Below are 21,768 nucleotides of genomic sequence, written 5' to 3'. Positions count from 1 at the left end.
TGCATGCGCACTGGCCAGCTGCTCTCTTCCAGATCCCGGTGCTCTGGCGCACACACACGCAAGTTCCAGTTTCGGCATTCAGTGTCGAAAACATTAGCCGCCACTGTATTAGTGTATAAAAAGAGAGCAAACAGAACTCTCTTCTAACATTGATGATATGCCCTATTTGGGTCATGAAATGTTCTGCAAATAAACCACCAAATCCGAAGAGCTCCAAGGACCCTACAGTTAATTCCGAGCTACAAATATTCTCTTCTATTGGCAGATCTTCTCTCCCTTTGCTCCTTTACACAGTGAAAGGGATTGGCTATAACACAAAGTCTCTTTTGTCCAGACAGACTTCACTAGAACGTTAGTAGACTCTGTTATTTCAGGGAGAACCTCAAAGGAAAAGGGACCATCTCCTCTGAAGGATGTCACTCATCAAGTTGTGTAAAGATTGGCAAAAGATATAAGAAAGGAAACTGAGCTTGGATTTTCATCCCTCTCCTTCCTGGCAAGTAGACATGGCATCCTAGGAGAGCTTTCACAGGACTGAGTAGGGCTGATACTTTGGCATATTGATTGGATGGCAGCTATTAGTCCACATGCCTTCTGGGTAATATTTATTCTTCCAGGCTGATTTATTGTGGGCATGCCACATGCTAATGATAAGCATGTCTAAAACAATTAGCAAATATATTATAGGTCAGTGATGGCGAACCTTTTTGCCACTAAGTCTGAAAAGGAAGGACACGTGCATGTCAGGGAAGAGAAGCTGCCTAGTGGGTATGCTGTTCCAGGAAATGAACGTCTGGTTCCTAGCATGCGCACGCGCACTGCACAGCTTGACTTCTGGTTACTGACATGCATGCACATGCGATGCTCAGCTGGATGGTGCTCATGCACAATGGAAAATGGAAGACCAGCTCTTCCAGTTTCTGGCACTGCCGCATGTGAAAAAACAGCTGATCGTCATACCCGCATGCGTGCCAGAAACCCGGAAGATGATTGAGCGACGCTGCATGTGCCAGCTGACATGGCTCTGCATGCCACTTCGGGCAGGCATGCCATAGGTTCACCATTATGGTTACAGGTAGTCCTCAACCTATGCCCACAATTGAGCCCAACATTAAGCAAGATAGTTGTTAAGTGAGTTTTGCTCCATTTTACAACTTTTATAACTCCTTTTTACAACTTTTCTTGGTTCAGTTGTTAAGTGAATCACTGCAGTTGTTAATAACATGGTTGTTAAGTGAACTGGCTTCTGCATTGACTTTGCTTGTCAGTGAATTTTGATCACATGACCACGGAGATGCTGCAATGGTCATATGTTTGAAAAACAGATGTTAAGTAACTTTGAACAGTTACTAAATGAATGGTTGTAAGTCGAGGACTACCTATAAATACAATTACCTTTTTTCCCGATCCTTTCATATATCTGGCCACCCCTTTTTCTCACATTCTGACATCCTCTTTTCTTTCTCCTCCTGCAGCCAGTCTTGTTAGAGGCCTGAATTGCTCACATCCAAAGATCTTCCAAAAACAGCCTCTACGAAGTTAAACTAAGGGCAGCATGTGCCTTAGGATTCGGGCTTGCTTGGCTTGCTTTAACCTCACTTAAACTCAGAATGTTCATATCCCCCCAGAGAAGCTGGATGGTGAACTGCTAAATTCCCTGAGCAACTGAACAATTATATGCTAATATTGTAATAAGTCAGCCAGAATTAGCAATCCCATCAATCACATCTAGACCAATTCAGCACAGACCTTCTTAAATTGCAATGAGCATTGATGCTGTTGTGAATCCATTGAGACACTTCACCTATATGCTGTTCAGACAATGCATTTAGAAAGAAGTAGTGAGGTATATTATTGTCTCCCCTTTTAGCGCTCTCTGAGATTGGTTGTTTCCTTGCACTTGTTTCATTACCAAACTTGAGATGGTATCCAGAGGTTCTGACCAGTTCTGGCAAACTGGTAGCAGAAACTTTGAGTAGTTTGGAGAACCAGTAAATACTACCTCTGGCTGGCCCCGCCCCATCTATTCTCTGCCTCCCAAGTCCCTTCTGATCAGGAGGGAATGGAAATTTTGCAGTATCCTTCCCCTGGAGTGGGGAGGGAATGGAGATGTTATAGTATCCTTCCCCTACCATGCCCACCAAACCATGCCACACCCACCAAGCCACGCCCACAGAACCGATAGTAAAAAAAATTGAATCATACCACTGTACCAAACTAAGTAACATCATCAGGGCCACGGTCAGGTAAACCAAGTTCAGAGAGCACCAAGGACCCCCTCAAAAATTATGTCAAAATCTAGTGTCTAGTGTCCTTCCTCATCATACATCTTTTGTGGAGGAATGGTATTTCAGTTCTGCCAGATCTCAGTCTACTTTGCACAATTTTATTACCACATGACATAGGAGAGAAAAGGAGCAAACACCACTTCGTTTAATCTCACCATGTTACAAATATCAATGTGCTACCTATAACGATTGACTGAAATATGTGCCTTCTCAAGCAACATTGCTGGTTCTCTGTGTCAGCTGCCATAAATAAAAGTGGAATGTATTGCTCTTGTTACACCTTTCTATTTTTATCAGAGACCATATTCATTTCTAATTTCAGCCAGGTGTTACATAATGATACTTAATGAGAAAGGAGGGGGCTATTCTCAAAGGCTACGACTGGGGGTCCAGATGGCAGATATGCATTGAAACCCTAGGTTTTTATTTTAATTTTCTTCTCCTATGCAGAAGCTACAAGTAGACCAGTCAGAGCTGAAAGTTTTCTGGCCCATTACTTCTTTTTCTTATTTTCTTTGGCCAGTTTTTAAAACTTACATCTCTCCCCTCTTCTTCCTCTTATCTTCCTTTCCTTTATTTTCCTCCCGTATTCTTTTTCTCCCGATTTAGTGGGTTGCCAAGAGAAACAATTCCAAGATATTTTGAAATGAAGCTTCAGGTCTTTACCCCTTCTGAAAATGAACAACTCCTATTAACTTGTCCACACTATTGATTGGTACGATTCTTGGAAATCTCCATTTTCAGGAATGGATAGTGGCCTGTGAAAGCAATTTAAAAATGTCATTGTTTAACAAAAAGCTGGCATGGCCAGTTTCATCAACACAGTTTTCTATTTATTTGCTTGAACCTTCCATTCATTTATTTCAATCACAAAATCTAAAATATCTTAGAAAATAATAAAAGGATTTCATCTCAGTTAACTGAATTTAGAATAAAAACATGATCTTACATGTGAGATAATAAGTATAGAGTGTATTAATCAATAACTTTATATCACAACGTTGGAAACAGCATCTGTGCGAAGCATCTCAGGGCAAATAAAATAAGATAGATTAGTAGACTATGTTGAAGATTATTTTTAAATTTTTTATTAAGAAAATTTATATGGATCCCCAACTCATTTTCAGTGATTCTGAGCAGCTTACAAAGATTAAAAAAAAACACCCCAATATTAAAAACAATAAAAAGCACTAATCCCCTTCCCTGGAAGGAACAATCAGTCAATCAAATAAGCCGATCCATCCCACTCTGGGTTCTCCAGGTCTGTTGGCAAAACCAGATATTCAGGGCCTTGCAATAGAGTGTCCGAATTGTGTGTGTGGGTGAGAGAGAGAGGGGGTGGGAGGGTGTCAATCTTTTCTCTGTAGAGATGATGTTCCATAGGGAGAGAGCCACCACAGAGAAGACCCTTCTTCTTGGTCCTCTTAGATGTACCTTCTTAGGAGATGAGACGTGTAGCATTCTCTGCTTCCCCGCTCTGGTGGGTCAAGTACATGTGATCCAGAAAAAAGAAAGAATCACACTTGTAAGTTTTGTAAGCAAGTCAGTAAGGAGAGAAAGGGATCAAAGGTCACAAAAGCTCATTTGTGACCAGCATGTAATCTTTTGGTTGCCCTTATTGTTTTTAGGATGGGTTCTTTTTATGCACCATGTCTTCCTGCTATCAATGTTCTCCGCCTCCATACGTCTATGTACCTTCAGTGTTGGGCTGTGATGTGCTGCAATGTTCCCCATGAAAGAGTCTTCAAAGCTTCAAGATCCAACAACTTCTACATGGCGATGCTCTTGTTCATTCTATTCCTCTCGACTCTGCCCGTTGTCTATACCATTGTATCCATCCCACCATCATTTGACTGTGGTCCATTCAGGTCTATTGCTTCGAGTATCCTTTTCTTCATTAACTGATGTAGGACCAATCAATAGATAACTAATAATATTGGGTAGATTCCTAGAAGATGAATAGTTCTTATTACATTATTAGAATCCAGGAGTAAAGTGCATTGAACTTGGTAACCTACGTGTCTGAGTTACCATGTTACCTTTGATTTTCAACAGAAAATTTATGGGTGCCTACATGCTCAGTAAAATTTCTCTTGATGCTTACTAGCCTCAAGGGGATATCATGCTTACAATATAAAATAAATTTATTTGTTGGAAAGGACACCTACAAGCCAACAAACAAAAATCAGAGGTAGTAGAGAGCATATTGTAGTTAGGATATTTTGCTAGATTTGACTTTGGAGTGTTTGTGAGTCTCTATGTCCATGTTTCATAGTTTTTATGAGAGCGCATATAATTTTCTTAAAATTATAACTAGTTTTAAAAAGTGGAGGGTTTCTGGTTGTTGATCACAATGGCAATTGAAGGATTTCTAAACACTTTGAAAGAATCTTGGACAGTGGTGGGATTCAGCCAGTTCACACCTTTTCGGGAATACCGGTTGTTAAGTTTCTAAACAGTTCGGAGAACTTGGAAGAAATCTCATTTTGATTTTTTTTTTGTTTCTAACCTAATCTTTATTGCCCTGCTTACAGAAACTGCCTCTCCAGTTAACCCTTATTACATTGTAACAGCTAAGGCAAAGCACTCATCGACGTGAGTGACATTGAGTTGGTCACGCCCACCCAGTCACATGACTACCGAACCACACCTACCCAGCTGGTCATCAGGGCAGACAACTGGTTGTTAAATTATTTAAATCCCACCACTGGTTTCAATTACACAGCAGTTGTATTCAGGCTCCAAGTATTGGTTAACTTGCTAGTGTAGCCTTTTTAAAATTATTATTAATAATACTTTGTATAATTGGTTTTAACAAGGTACAGAAAACAAATCATTACAGGAGGGGAAAGATTTGTCAAGCTGACCCCAGAGGTCACTGTGGCTTTTTCTTATGTAAATTTTCAGTGTAATATGTGATTACACAATACAGACTCATAAGCTTTTTCCTCAGTTTTAGAAGACATAGAAAAGATTTAACTTGAGAAAACAGATTATAGTATCTATCTTAAAATTGACAGGAGAAAATAAATGTTGATATCGTTGTTCAGTCTCAGAGAGTTAGAAGTCCCTGCCTTTAGAAATATGAACCTCTTCAAAAGGGCAGATGTAAGAATTTTGTAAGCTCTATGTAAGAATTTTGACAATGTTTGAAGGCTGGTGGTCCTAGCTGTAAGAATTTGTAATACTTTTCTGAGCTCTGGTATCACTGGTGATCTGCAGAAATGTTCCATGCACTTTTCATAGTCATGTGTGGGAAAGTGTGTCTATGGGCACACATTTTTGAGTCAGTGTTGATTCCTGGAAACTGTCTGGCTAAACCCCTAAAGGGATTTCTTTGGCAAGATTTTAGAAGTGATTTGCCACTGCCTGTTTCCTAGCTCTAGGAGACAGTGATCAATAGACGGGAGCTCTACAGAGAGAAATCCAAACCGAAAATAACAGCAGTAGCACATATACTGCTTCATTGTGCTTTATAGCACTTCCTGAGTGTCAGCATATTGCTCCCAATAGTGTGGGTCCTCCTTTTACTGACCTTGGAAGGCTGGGAGGCTGTCAACTTTGAGCCCTGTCAGGATCAAACTCCAGGCTGTGGGCAGTCCCACTGTACTGTCCCACTTTTCACCTATATCAGTGATGGCAAACCTTTTCGGCACTGAGTGCCAAAAAGGGAGCACATGCACACATGCACTAGTCTGGGACACAATCCAGAAGAGAAGCTGCCCAGGGGGCATGTGTGTGCCGGAAAATGAACTTCTGGTTTCCGGCACGTGCATGCACATTGGTCAGCTATTCTTCCGGTTACTGGCATGCATGCATGTCCGACAATCAGCTGGCCAGCGCACATGCACATGCCAGAAAACAGAAGATCTGGTCTTCCTGTTTCCAGCACTACCACACGCACGAAGGCCAGCTGATTGTCATGAGCACCTGCATGCCAGAAACCCGGAAGAAGAACGGGTGACACAGCATGTGCCAAGCGACATGGCTCCATGTACCACTTCTGGCACGCCTGCCATAGGTTCGCCATTACAGACCTATGTGGAGCAATTATTTTGACCACGAGAACTATTAAATAATGAATAGTTTGCTTCCTAAAATTATGGATTGTTCATAACTGGAACTCTTTCAAACAAAGACTACAGTTTCCACAAATTTCTTTGAAATTTGAAATCTAAGATTCATACAAACTAGTAACAGCTAAAATGCTCTTTTTCTTGCCAAATTTGTGCTAAAACGATTATCTCCTTTCAACAAATTCCTATGGAAGAAGAAAGTCTCCATGACAGGATTCTTCCTTAACACACTCTGGTATCCAACAACTATCCAGAATGATGTAATAATATTTTCGAGTTCCGGGTGGCACAGTGGTTAGAGTGCAGTACTGCAGGCTAGTTCTGCTGCCTGCTGGCTGCCTGCAATTTGGCAGTTCGAATCTCCCCAGGTTCAAGGTTGACTCAGCCTTCCATCCTTCCGAGGTGGGTAAAATGAGGACCCAGATTGTTGAGGGCAATATGCTGACTCTGTAAACAGCTTAGAGAGGGCTGTAAAGCACCGTAAAGCGGTATATAAGTCAAAGAGCTATTGCTATTATTATAATAATAAATTATTATTCTTTTTATTTGGTATTAATTTGAAGTCAAACAGTCTTCATCTGGTTTTTATTTACATCTCTCTGTATTATTTCTGTTAATAGTGGGAAAACCAGAATGTTTGAAGTCATCAGAGAAACTCTGGAGCATGATTTCCCTTCCTGGTTTCAGAAGGTTTTCAGTCTGGTCTCCAACCCTGGTGTGATCCTACCTTTCATTCTTCTGATGGTGTAGGTACAACTTTTTTTCTCCTGTCAGAATGTTTATTCTCTCCCTTCCTTTTGTAAGTCATTAAACTTTATCTTTTCAACATGAAGATGGTTGTTATATCAGTGTCATTGTCATTGTCATTGACTGTCATCAAATATATGCTTTCCCCACTTTAGGCTGAGCATCTACTATCTCAATGCTACATCGAAAGGATATCAGGCTATGAATTTGGAACTCAAGAAGAAATTGCAAAATGTAAGAAGGTCGAAGACACGGGGCTGATTTTCCTTTTGTTCATTAGACAGAGATTCTGTCTATGATTTAACTATGAGATCTTCCTTTTTACTCTTCTTTCCCAGCAAGCTGAAGAAAACAAAAGGAGGAACAAGCAAAAAGCTCAGCAACCACAGGACAATGAAGAAGTCTCTGTTGAGACTCAGAACAATCCCAAGGGAGCACAAGGTGAGGAACACTTTGAAATCTGTTCTATTCTAGAGTCCCTGCCCTTATTCTGAGAACTTTTCTGTGGAATGATTCCTTCCTTATCATTATTTCCCATTGGTCCATCTTGCCCCAAAGCAGAAACTCCAGAAGCCAACCTGTAAGGGTAGCAACATCATTCTAGACCAGGAGTGTCAAACTCGATTTCATTGAGGGCTGCATCAGGGTTGTGTTTGACCTCCGGGGGGCTGGGGTGGGCATGGCCAGGCTGGGTGTGGCCAGTTCGACATCACTTGTGTCGGGAGCACCTGTGGTGGCCAAGTGCTAAGGCAGGACTTCTCTCAGACCTTCCCTCCCTCTCATGATAATCTTTTTCCTTCCTTCCTTCCTTCCTTCCTTCCTTCCTTCCTTCCTTCCTTCCTTCCTTCCTTCCTTCCTTCTTCCTCCTCTTCTTTATCTTTCCTCTTCATTCTCCTTACTTCTTCCTTCACCTCTTTCCTTCTTTTTCCTTCCTTGCTCTTTTCCCATCTTCCCTTCTTTTTCTTTGTCTTTCCTCTTTCCCTTTCTCCTTTCCTGTCCGTCCTTGGATGCTCAAATGCAAAAAGGGAAGCATTTCTCCTTTTGTTTCATTTTGCTTTTAGTTTTTGTTTTGCTAGCGCTCTGCCAGAGAAAATGGAGCTCGAGAGGGCTACTGGCAGAGGCACTGCAGGCCAGTCCATTGCTGTTTGCAGGGCAGCCCCATGGGCCAGATCTAAAACAACCCATGGCCCGGTTCCGGCCTGCAGGACTTGAGTTTGACACCCCTGTTCTAGACAAAAACTTTGTCAAGACAATTCCTTAGACAAAAGCTGAGGGAATTGGCATCTGAAACTTTGGACACTGAAAGTGTGACCGCATCCCCTACTTTACCTCAGACTGGCTTAGGAGATCCAGGACAAGCTGTGTAGCATGTAACTTCCACTTCTACATTTTGCTGCTGCCTATGCTCTTTTCAGCTGCTGCCTGAGGTGATGGGATCACTGTATCTAATAGCAGGGCCAGCCCTGACCTTTCTGCATCTACAGTTCAACACCTGATGAGGAAAGATCCTGTTGAATGCCTGCCTTCTCTGCATCTGTGGAATTTGGAACGATAGTAGAGCTTTTGAACTGTTCAAACAGAGTAATCCTTTATTAACCTGTGTGTAAAGGACTGCTATAGGTGGCTGCATGAGATCCATGCAGGATCATGGGATCCTACGTTGTCCTTGACATTTGGATATTGAGGTCCAATTTCTTTTAATCTGCCTCAGATTTGGGGGAAAGAGTTAATGGTTTTCTTCTTGGTTTAACATTTGTATTGAGTTATAAGATAAAATAAGATACAAAATACAAAAGTAAATAGGAGAGTAGGGCATAGACACCCAAACTGTACCTCTCCTCAAATCTTGCCTTCTGGAGCCATGCCAAAACTCACAACCAATTGTTCTATTCTGTTCTGTTCTGTTCTGTTCTGTTCTGTTCTGTTCTACTCTACTCCACTCCACTCCACTCCATTCCATTCCATTAAATGCTGCCCCCCCATCTCACTGACTTGAGGTAGCATATACATTTAATAAATTATATATATACAACACAAATATAAAAAGGCAACATTAAAAATAAAAAAATATGGTCTTCTGTAATGAGCTGAAGGACAGAAAGAGGGAGTAGTGAGCTTCCTCCCATATTTGGGCATACCAGGGGTGTAACACAAACAAACACATACATACATACATACATACATACGTGTGTGTGTGTGTGCATGTGTGTGCATGTGTATGTGTGTGTATATATATATATATATATATATATATATATATATATATATATATATATATATATATATATATATATATATATATACACATACATACATATATACATACACACACACACACACACACACACACACACACACACATGTGTTTTCGTAGATTTTCACGGGTGTAGGTATGCTGGTCTTGTTGTTTAAGCCCAAAACCCAGCCTGAAGATAGTGAGTGGGACCTCGCCGAAACTTTGCCAAGACAATCTCAATCTTACATGGGAAAAGACCCGAATACAACAAGACCAGCATGTGTGTGTGTGTGTGTGTGTGTGTGTGTGTGTGTGTGTGTGTGTTTGTATAAAATATATTGTTAAGTACAGGGCACAAATTTATGCAGTACACATGAAATGGACAATTGTGTTTCATATATTTAATTAATTTCATTTTAATTATATTTACTTTTTGTTCTGACCTTAAGGTGTCTATGATATGACACTAAAAGGGCAAAACAGATTCTGCACTTGTGGTTTAAGCTGGTGTGGATTCTGGTCCTCATTAACTTATGCCACAAGAAACCACAAGAGAATTTAGGGACAGCTTCAGTTAGGAATTCACATTCCTATTCTGGGTTTTTAAAAATCAGCAATTCTCTTCCCCAAACCCTTTCAGATAAAAACAAAGCAGAGAAGGAGTCTAAGAAGAAATCACCTCAAGAGCAGGAAGAAAGATCTGGTGTGGCCAATGGAAACCTTTCCCCTCCCTGCAAAGGACGAGGGGGTGGACCCACACCTCCTCCCCACATAGCAGTGACACAAGCACCAGAACATCGAGGCAAAGGCATGAATGGCCACTCTGGAATTCCACCCGGTGGAACCTTTCAGCCAAGGATGCCAAGATCACCTCAAAATTACCAATAAGAAAAACTTTCCAGCAATATGTTTCGATATATGCAATGCTGCAGTTCAAAAGTGAGTAAGAGTAATCATCCAGTATTAATCATCAGGAAGAACCAGAAGGAATATCTGAGGTGACACAGCTAAGATTGCTAAATGAAGCATCGTAGAATGTATCAGAAGAAACCCGCTGGATCAAGCCAGAGATCTAGTCCAGCTTTTCAAGAAAACAGTCTGGATGAATTTGGGAAGCTCCCAAGCCTGTTTTGGAGAGCGGTAATGTCCACCTACTGCTGTTTCTCAGCAACCGGTATTTAAGCAGGTGTTTTTCAGATGTGGCAACTGTAAGATGGATTTCCATTCCTAGAAGTCCCCAGCCAGAATGGGGACCAAATGCATATTGGGAACACAATAGCAATAGCACTTAGAGTTATTACCCATTCCCAGTGCTTTTACAGCCCTTTCTAAGCGGTTTAGAGAGCCAGCATATTGCCCCCAATAATCTGGGCCCTCATTTTACCCACTTCCAGAGGTGGGTTCCTAACAGTTCAGATCGGTTTGGCCGAGTAGGTAGTAATTTAGCCTGCCATGCCCCTGAACTGGTTCTATCGGCAGTGCTGTAGATGCCGCCATCTTGTTTTTTGCTTCTGTGCATGCGCATAAGCTCTTTTTTTACTACTGCGCATGAACACACCCAAAGCACACATGCGCCCGAAGCGTGTCCCTGAGCGAACCGGCAGTAGAAGAAGCTGGAACCCACCCCTGCCCACCGCAGAAGGATGGAAGGCTGAGTCAACCTTGAGCCTTGTGAAATTTGATCTACCAAATTGCAGGCAGCCGGCAGGCAGCAGAAGTAGCCTGCAGTACTGCACTCTAATCACTGCACCACCGCAGCACCAACAATACTTCAGTTGGACTGGCGTTTCCTTACATTTGGCTTCCAGGGATCTTTGAGCTTCAATGTGGGAAGCAAAAAACCATCATGTACATCACTATATCTATGCTATGTGTTGTTTTATCCTGCTCTCTTGTGTGTCCCTTTCCCCATTTCATTATAAATGTATTCATAGAAAAAGCCTATACTTATTTTGTGGTTCCCTTTTTGCAAATTTTCCAGATCTATGATTTGTCTCTTCAAGTGCAGGGAATAAAAGGAGACAGTCCCTCTGTAGAAGGACATGATTTGTTGTTGGGATGGCATGCTTTCTTATGGTACAAGGGAACTAAAACGCAGGGGTACTTTAGAAGATATTATATACATGAGGCTTTGCTATTAAATTGGGTAAAGACTAAAAGGCAACATTATTTAAAAATGCCAATCTGGTTATCAACTATTGAAGCATTTTCATATCCAATAACATACAAAAAGAAACAAACAGATATGGTGAAATATTGAATGCAAAGGGTGAACTTAAATCTATGCAAGAATTGGAACAGCAAGGTATAAAAATGAACTGGTTTTCATATGTGCAAATACATTCTAGATATGATAAAGATCTTAAAATGGAAGGTTTCCATGATAAAATGACTGAGTTAGATACAATTTTGACAGGTACTGATGAAAAGGTAATTAAAAAACTATATGGATATTTATTAGAGGTTACGTTAGAGGAAGAACAAGTTAAAGAATCTATGATTGCTTGGGGGGTGGAATTTTGGACATGGGATTGAATTAAGAAGTGGCAGAAATTGTGGTCTCAAAATTATAAAATGACAATGTCAACAGCATATAAATAACACTTGTATAAGATGTTTTACAGGTGGCATCTATCCCCGAAGAGAATAGCAAGAATGTTCAAGAACAAATTGGAAAAGTGTAGGAAATGTTATCAGATACCGGGTTCATATTACCATATCTGGTGGACTTGCATAGAAGCTAAGAGATATTGGACTAAAATCCACACTTGGTTGGAAAAAATGATACAAAAACATATTGACTTTAAATCAGAGATCTTTTTATTGGGAATTATACCGGAAACATATAATAGAGAACTGAAATATTTGATTGTAAATATGTTAACAGCAGCTAGAATTGTATTTGCTAAAAATTGAAAAAATGAGAAAATACCAATACAGGAGGAAGTTATTTACAAAATAGTGGAATATGCTGAAATGAGTAAATTGACATTTGAAATGAGAGAACAAGGAGATATACAATTTTATAGGATATGGGATTTATTTTATCAGTGGTTAGAAAAAAAACATGAAAATCAAAGTTATTAGAGAATGTTATCAATACTAGAATAATAGAATGATACAGAATACGTTATAAAAATATTTTATTATTGGATATATCTAAGATGATGTAATGAATTGTTATAATATAAATGAACCCATATTTACATATCTCGTTTAAAATGAAGAAATAACAACGATAGTCAAACAAGTGAGGTACAATAATAATAATGTATACAAATATATTCGATAATATGTGACTTTATATAAAGTGTAAGTGATGACTATGGAAAGAATGCACAAAAATATTGTAACCAATCGACACACTGTATGTAATGGAAGATGGTTTTATGTTACATGTTTTGTTTGTTTGTTTTTAAATAAAAACTTTGGGAAAAAAAGAAGAAGAAGGAGACAGTCCCTAATGTTGCCTCCCCACAGATTTGCATAAGGGCAATAGTCTGTGAATAGTTCTGTTTTCAGTTCTCTTGCTAATCATCTCAAGGATGGAATTTTATCTTTGGTAGAGTAGGTCCCTATTTCTGGAATTCATCGTATCTGCAAGATCTCTTTCCCGCTCAGTCAAGGCAGTTTCGATTCCGTCATGTATAGGTAGCCCTCAACTTTTGACTATTTATTTAATGACTGTCCAAAGTTATGAAGGCACTGAAAAAAGTGACTTAGGATCGGTTCTTGTACTTAAGACTATTGCAGCATATCCCAAAACCAAAATCTGGTTGCTTGGCAACTGATATGTTCTCAAGAGTCCAAGCTCTGGACTGACACCAGTAGGAAAATGCCACACACATGAGGAAGCAAACTGGGTTTATTCAGCCGGACTCTGGCATGCAGTGAGGTCATCATCAGCAAAACCGCAATCAGTAAAGTCTATTAGCAAGTCTGTTAGATGCAAAGTCAGCACTGGGAGCATCCACCTCCCAGTGCCCCTAAGTAGGCAAGTCATACCTCTTCCCTGCGCTGGCTTCGCCCTGGTGATTGTCATGTGCTGAAGCTCCAGCCCAGCTGATTGTCGGGCCAGAACAGCTGTTTGTCGCATTCTTCATGCTGCCACGCCTCCGCGCCTCACAGCTGAGCCCTGCTGCTGTCTCCACTGCCACTGAGGCCACCAAACTATCGTGGCTAGGAGTGGCCATCCACTCCATGCCTCCCTGCCACACAGCTGGGCCAACTCCATCGCTGTTTCAGCCATCTCAACATTCCCCATCACTGGTGGTCGCAGTGATGGTGGTCCTGAAACCTCCCGTCACCCGTGCTCTTTCCCACCTTGCTGTGGCAAGCCCAGGCCTCAGGGCTTGACATATGTATTTATGATGGTCGCAGCAATCGAGGGTCCTGTGTTTGCCATTTGTGACCTTCCTAGCTGGCTTATGACAAGCAAAGTCAATGGGCAAAGCTGGATTTGCTTAACAATGGCAAGATTCACTTAACTGCAGTGATTCAATTACCAAACATGAAAAAAGGGCCATAAAATCAGGTGGGACTCACTCACTCTACAGCCACCTTGCTTAGCATCTGGAATTCTGGTCCCAATGGTGGTTGTAAGTTGAGGATCACCTGCATAGGTAAAGTTTGGGTTACTGTGTATTCAGTTTATTAACCACTGGTCTGCATTTGCCATTTTGAAGGCCAAGTTTAAAGGGATTATTTCAGTGCTCTTCATAACCCTTTTTAATTTTTATAGCCTTAAACAACTTGGTCTCCAGAAGTCTGATTACCTTATTGCCCACCCCAATGTAAGTTAATTTATATATATGTTAAATATGTTTAAATATCCCAGTTATATAGGGTTGGCCATTCTATTGGAAGATGAATGAAAAGGAATTGGATAGTATCTTTTCCCCTTAGTGTATGGTGCATAGAACTCTCTATAACTCAGTTTATAGTTTCAAGTAACGACTCAGTATATAGTGCAGAATTAAGCAAGCAATCACTAAAAGGTTATACTTGGTTCCTCCTTGTTTCTGCCCTCTGCACACTTGTGCAGAATGAAACGATCTTTTCCATTTTCATTTCAATTGACCTCGAGATACTCCTTAACTGTCTCATCACCACTTGGTACAAACAAAGACTCCTTGGCCTTCATGGTCTTAACCTTGGTGGGAATCTTCAAACTTGCACCTTGATTGTCTCATTCTAGCAGGGGGGAAAAGCATTCCAAGAACAGATAGATTGTCCCGTTCTCAGTGAAATGAGAACATTGCAAAGCTGGTAATTATGGTTCAGAACCTACGCAGACATTACTTGACTGGTGAACTGTTGAGTTGTAAGCATTCATCCATACAAACACACCTGTCTGAACCTGAAAGTTGGGAGAAGGTGGAAAAGTTAGTTTCTGGTGCATGTTGCATCAGCAACTAACCTTTTCCCACCTCCTGACAGAGACCTTCAAGGTTGGAGTTATGGGCACCATCAGATTTTACCGAGATGTTGCCACGTCTGTAATAGCAATAGCAATAGCACCTAGACTTATATACCGCTTCATAGTGCTTTTACAGCCATTTCTAAGCAGTTTTACAGAGTCAGCATATTGCCCTCAACAATCTGGGTCCTCATTTTACCCACCTCAGAAGGATGGAAGGCTGAGTCAACCTTGAGCCGGTCAGATTTGAACTGCAGCTAGCAGTCAGCGGAAGTAGCCTGCAGTACTGCATTCTAACCACTGCGCCACCTCGGCTCTAGTAAGGTATATGTAAGGCACATATTTTTTATGCTTGCTGGACTGTCAAACAAAACAGACTTACGAACAACCTCTCAGGACATCACCTATTCATATGTAGAGCATTGTCTGTATGAGCTAGCCTGAAACTGTCATGTGATGAAACTTCAATGATGACTTAGCTAGGAGGATGCTGAGAGTTTGCTGGTTTTCAAAGTGTCCACCTGCCATCATCTCTTTGGGGCTCCCTGACTTGCAGAAGGGACACAAAGTCATTCTTTCTTTGCTTTCTTGTTTTGTTCAATATTGTTCACGAAGCAAACAAAAACAATACTCTACAATTTTAGAAACGATTGTGGATGGTGCATGCCTACTTGAGTCTGAAATACATGCAAATCAAGTCTGCCAAAAAAGAGGAAAAAGGCATTTTATTTTGCTTTTCAGAGAATTGGCTCCAAAACTCTGTTGATGAATAGAGAGGATTTTAACTCCAGATGTTCCTTTCTTCTAAGTATCATGTCCTGCATTATACTGAATCCAGAAAATCCTCCAAAGTTTTGAAATAAAAAAATGGGAAACCTTAATAAAAAAAGAGAAAAATTAGAACCCATATCAATTTCACCAAAACACTGTAAACATTGTTAGATTTTCAAGATATGTAGATCAGGCTAGGAAACCATGTAGGACATTACTACTTTCATTGTAGAGCTATTATAACATAACTAGCCGATAACCTGGTGCTGCCAGATATTTATTTATCCTAATTCTGTATTAGGTTGGAGCCCCCTTGTGGAGTACTGTGAAGCCTTTACCATGGCAACTCCACTGTGCTGTACAGTAGATGCCATCTTAAGGCACAACAGGCTGTATCCTAACATTATCACACTAATGCACACTATGACTGTCAAAAAGTACTGTGATTTGTCACTATTGATATAATTCATTTCTTTTCGTTTCAGCGGCCCAGGCATTCCAGAATTATGCTGGAACACACACACACACACACACACACACACACACACACACACACACAGGGGTGTTAGGGTTGTCCTACTGCCACAGTATTCCCCCCCCCCCCCCGATATTAAGTCATCTGTGTACCAAGTTTGGTTGAAATTGCTGGAGGCGTTCTAGAGTTATGCTGGAACACACACACACACACACACACACACACACACACACACACAGCCATATATATATATAGATAGATAGATTTTGCAAGCTTCAATGCTTCCTCTTTGTCCCTTTATCTCCATGTGAAGTAAGTAAGAACTTGTCAGTTTACTCACATTACTTTCTTGGCCTGAGCTCAGGCCAATTTATCTCACGGTTGTCCTGATGGTGGTTTTTCCTTCAGTTCTTCAAGGACATTCCTTCTTTCCCTCCCACCAGCTCTTCAGCCCCTTTTCACACTATCTCTGTGTGCAGGCAATAGGAGCTAACTCTATCTTCTCTCCCCAGAGTTTTCTGTCTGTAGAGACAACTGTAACTTGATAAACTGCCCAGGAAATGCAATTAATGAGCGGAAGAAAACTGCTATTATCTAGGGCATAAATTATCTAATAAATGAAAAATGAATGGGTTATATAGGAGAACTTCTCATGTAATCGGGGCATTCTATATAGCTAAGAACTCTTGTCAATGAGGCTCTCTCTCTCTCGCATTGTCATCTTCTACCATATCAGCTGGGATAGCAATACATTTTGCTCCCAGATGCTATCCATGGACCCCTATTTTGTTAAAGCTTTTCTCTTTTAAAACCATCTGTACATGCACGCTCAGGAAATGGGCTTTTCAATATAGGGGGAATCACACCACCAAAGTGGATTACTGCAATGTGCTCTTGGAGGGGTGGGCCTTGAAGATGGTCCTAACGGAGTAATTGTCTTTAAGGAAGTGTTACATTACATACCCTGGTTCTGAATCAGCTGTACTGGTTACCAGTTATTTTCTTAGTCCAGTTCAAGATGCTTAAGTGGGTTGGGTATACATTAATTTTAAACAGTTTTAAAATATTCATTGCATGAAAATTAGCAAGCAACTAACAGTCAGGTGGATGGCATACAGGCTTTTTAAAAAATTAATAGCAAATAAAAACATAAAATGAAAGTTTCTTTTGTTTGGGTCTGAAAAATTATTTTTCTTAATTGTCCTTTTGATTTAGTTCAGAAATAAAAAAAAACCTAACAAATATAAAAGTATTCTTACAAATTAAAAAGAAATCAGGGGATTCTTGTTCTTTTGAGATTTTTTATATAGTTTTATTATAGTTTTTTTCCTTAACATCCATAGATGCTTGGTGAACAGTGTATTGCCAGGCCAATATATTTGAAACACAGAATTACTACTACTAATATTATTTAGATTTTGTTCTGTATGTAATAGAAACATCATACCAGCAGAGGGCAGAGCTTAACTTCTCTTGCTGTGCCTCCAGAAAACTTCAGCCTTTTAATAAAATGGGTTGGTTAAAAAAAGCTGCTACAGAGTCCTTCCGATTTTAAGCCAACCTAGATTAACACAACTGTCACTAACACAACTATATTTTCACTAAACGTGCAGCTCTTGCTGTCTTGCTGATGTGCCTGCTGGTCAACATAAGAGGCTATGCGCAGGGGTGTCCAAACTTGGGAACTTTAAGACTTGTGGACTTCAACTCCCAGAATTCCCCAGCCAGCTGGCTGGGGAATTCTGGGAGTTGAAGTCCACAAGTCTTAAAGTTCCCAAGTTTGGACATCCCTGGATGGGATAGGTTCAATTTTTTTTTAAAAAATGGCATTGAGCCATTCCTTTCCACCAATGCCTCTTAAACCAGTGTTTGTCAACATAGCAACTTTAAGAAGTGAGGGCTTTCACCTCCCTTTGACATCTGCTAGAAGAAGAAAATGCCTATATAAAAATACCTCTCAATTGTTGCAAGAGTGAATCGTATAGTACAGAGTGAGGCAAGGGAATTAATTAATTTCTTTAAAATGGGTACAATATTTTACAGACAGTTAAAACTGTTGTTTTAATTCATTTCCAAGGCTGGTTCCACGTGAATCTGTTTCTGTTTCTGTTTATTTGGATTTATATGCCGCCCTTCTCCAAAAGGACTCAGGGCGGCGTACAACATTAAAAAAACACACATCCCAAAGTTAAAAAAAATTATATACATATCCCAAAAAAAAAAAACCGAATTTAAAAGACAATACATTTAAAATAAGTTAAAATTAACATCTGGAATCTGACTGGGTTTAGCTAGGATTGGCAATTTTAGACTGAAAAGTTAGAAAATGGTCATTGCATAGAATTTTTGTCTGTGTTTTAAAAAAAAAGCGATGTCTTGAGCGTGGGGGGAACATTCTTAAATTCATAATAGTAAGTGAATCCCTATCACTATGTAATGACTTAAAATTAAACAGATGTTTTCTGTTTATGGACACAATGCCTTAATTAAACAATGGAGATTTTTAGTTTTAAATATTTAACTTGTTCCTGGATTTTTTTTTTCAGTTCACAGGTTTTTATCTCTGCAAAACCTCACAGTTTGGCCCCCTATTTGTTATACATTTGCCAGATGTCTGGTTCAGTGTTGTGATTAAATGTCTCACCTTCAAAATAAATAATTTTAGGTCCTTTCAGAATTTACTGTTTTTAAGAAGTGTGGGGCTGATGAGTTTAAAACAAGAGAAACACTATGGATTTTTCTTGTCTGCTGTTTATTTTTCTCAGACCACTTTAACCTGTCCAGTGCCAAATAATGTTAGGGAATTCCTGTAAAGAGAAAGTCAAAGTCTGTGTTTATCGGCCATGAGTAGCATCTGTAGAATGGGTTCTTTAAATATCAGTGGTTAAAGATGCTGAGCTTGTCAGCTGGAGAGCTGGCAGCCCAGGTTCGAGACCCAGGCTCCACGCAACAGGGTGAGCTCCTGTTACTTGCTCCAATTCCTGCCCACCCAACAGTTCGAAAGCATGCAAATGCAAGTACATTAATAGTTACCACTTTGCTGGGAAAGTGTTGTGGCCCAGCAGGAGCTGTTGGAGCTGCCACCAGACTCCGACAGCGAGGGTTCCTATGAGTCGGCTCTGGAGGATGTGGAGGACCCTGGGCAGGGTTCTGACTCTGAGCAGGGATCGGAGAGTCTGGTCGGCCACCAGGAGGCGCCTGAGGCATGGAGCAGCAGTGAAAGCCAAAGGAAGGGGGCTCCTGATGTCATGCCTTGGAGCAGTGGGGAGGAGTCACGGGACAATGAGTCAGACATCAGCAGTGAGTTATTAGATGCTCGTTACCGACGCGCCCACAGGCGCAAGGAGCAAGGGCGCAGTTACCAGAGGTAATTGCTCTCAGCTGCTGATAAGTAGACTCCTCTCCAGTCTATAAAAGGACTGATTGTGCATACACCCTTTGCAGAAGTAGGGGAACTATTCTTTTAAACTATTCTTTTAATCTTTTAAGTTTGCATCGATCTCTTTCTTTTTTTAACCAACTGAATTGGCAACGAAAATGGGAAAATTATTCCGAGTTTTCACAAATGACCTCACCACTCCTGCCTCCGTGCTTCCCCACTGAAAGTGAAACCCATCCGTTGGGCTTCCATTCTCTAGTGCTGGTACTCAGCCGAGCTGTGCGCGAGCAGGGGTAAAGATTTCTAATACTTTAATAGTTAAGCTGATTAAAAGAAGGAACTATTGGGGAAGTTCCGTCTTGTGAGCGTGGCAGGCTGGATAGCTGTTATTGCATCTCCGTGCCGGAGGGTTCTGAGAGTCTAGTCGTGGTGGATTGCTGCCAAGGATCTGTCTGTCTGTCTGTGCAATAAATCCTGTGATGTAGCTTTGGCTTGACGTGAGTCTGTGTTGGCGAGGGAGGAAGGGGGGTCAGAACAGGAAGGTAACAGCGTTTCATGTCCCTTTGGTATATAGCCATGCTGACCACATGACCACAGAAGGGTCTTCAGACAATGCTGACTTCCTTGGCCAAGAAATGGCAAAGAGCACTGTGCCCTAGAGTCAGACACAACTGAAAGGGAAACCTTTACTTTTTTATATATATCCAAATCTCCAAAAACCTGCATTCAAGAGAATCTCAGAAATCTAGGCTGACCATCTGGTCAAAGGCTATTTTCCCATTGCTGGATTAAAATGTTTCCACTCATAATCAGCAGAAAACGTCCTGTGTAAAACTTGTTAGATCATGACTCATGTCTAGCCTGCCTATATTGCCTCTGTCTTGTCAGAGATAGACTGGCCGAGTCAGATGGAGGAGTCAAATGGGGAATTAGTCTGGAATCATTATGTACAAGAGGGCAAGGTTTGATCCCTCTTTGAATGCTCTTCAATTTTATCTAGTCTGGCCCAGGTGCAGCCTGCAGTCTGGGACATTTCCAGTGAAATGGGCATCAGCTAATTAGGCTCTTCATGTGTGGATCTGGTTGTACACAGCTGACATGTCTCCAGTTACAGCTGGAAGGCCTAACGGATTTTATCTTGACTGACTTCAAACAAAGTCCTGGATTCCAAATTACAAAATACCAATTCTATTTTTTTTAAAACTATCACCACTATAGTGACCTTTGCAATGTCTCTTCTACCATCCTCAAATATTATTACAATTTTCTCTCTGCTCCACATTCTAAGTGTATAGTGAGATTTGAGACTCTACCCTTGAAGAATGCCATGGTTTATGCAGGGAGGTTGAAGGTCAGATAATTGCGCATATTTTGTTGAGTTGCCTACTATATATTACCTAATGAACAGAGTTAATTTTTTTCTTGTCAGCTTGGTTGGCTCAAATCGGAGCGACATATTCTTTATTAAGGGAGCAGCCTAGCAATATCTCTGGGAAATTCTCAGAATTTTGCTCTATTGCAACATCTGTTAGAAGATGTTGAGTCTGATCTAAGAACAAATTTTGACATACAAAGATTTATGAAGTTGTCTAACAAAAGATGTGTGCTTTCATCAGTGATGTGCGGTAAGGTTTATGGCTGGTGAGGCTGGTGATGTAATCAGGAAGGCGGGGAATGGGACCACATGTGCAGGAAGCTGAGGCAGCCTCAGCCTACTGCACATGTGGTCCCATTCCCTGCCTTCCTGAGTAAACATGAATGGGACCGCGGAGCGCGAGCCACGGAGCGTGAGCCGCAGGACTGCGGAGCGCGAGCCATGGTCCCCTTCATGTTGACTCAGGAAGGCGGGGAATGGGACCACGTGTGCCGTTTCCCTTTTCCCTTTTTTTTCCTTTTCATGATGAGAGCGGTGAGGCTCTGCCTCCCCTGCCTCCCCTGACCGCACGTCCCTGGCTTTCATAAGATTGTTTTCAACTTTTTTAATTTCCATTTTTATTTATTTTTAATCAAATGTATTGTTGTTGTTAGTTGCAAAGTTGTGTCCAACCCATCGCGACCCCATGAACAATGTTCCTCCAGGCCTTCCTGTCCTCTACCATCCCCCAGAGTCCTTTTAAGCTCACGCCTACTGCTTCAGTGACTTCATTCAGCCACCTTATTCTCTGCATTAGGCTGTTCTCCAGTGGATCCTTCCTTCTCATTAGGTGGTCAAAGTATTTGAGTTTCAACTTCAGGAGCTGGCTTTCTAAATAACAGTCAGGGTTGATCTCCTCTAGGACTGACTGGTTTGATCGCCTTGCAGTCCAAGGGAATCACAGAAGTCTTCTACAACACCATTCAAAGGCCTCAATTCTTTGGTGCTCAGCCTTTCTTATGG

General features: G+C 41.0%; 1 protein-coding gene across 1 annotated transcript in view; it reads left to right on the top strand.

Moving 5' to 3' along the window:
• TMC1 (transmembrane channel like 1) overlaps positions 1 to 10,235 on the top strand; it is a gene marked incomplete at its 3' end in the record, with an annotated part of 59,849 nt that extends 49,614 nt beyond the window's left edge. The window contains exons 16-20 of the mRNA XM_081943833.1: positions 3,917 to 4,156; positions 6,985 to 7,110; positions 7,267 to 7,345; positions 7,450 to 7,552; positions 9,988 to 10,235. Of these exons, the coding sequence (XP_081799959.1) occupies positions 3,917 to 4,156; positions 6,985 to 7,110; positions 7,267 to 7,345; positions 7,450 to 7,552; positions 9,988 to 10,235 (796 nt within the window). The remainder of the gene's footprint in view (positions 1 to 3,916; positions 4,157 to 6,984; positions 7,111 to 7,266; positions 7,346 to 7,449; positions 7,553 to 9,987) is intronic.
• Positions 10,236 to 21,768: the final 11,533 nt, after the last annotated feature.

This window comes from Natrix helvetica (assembly GCF_964273705.1).
Source record: "Natrix helvetica genome assembly, chromosome: 2".
NCBI lineage: Eukaryota > Metazoa > Chordata > Lepidosauria > Squamata > Natricidae > Natrix > Natrix helvetica.
This window is presented reverse-complemented; position numbering and strand designations above follow the sequence as displayed.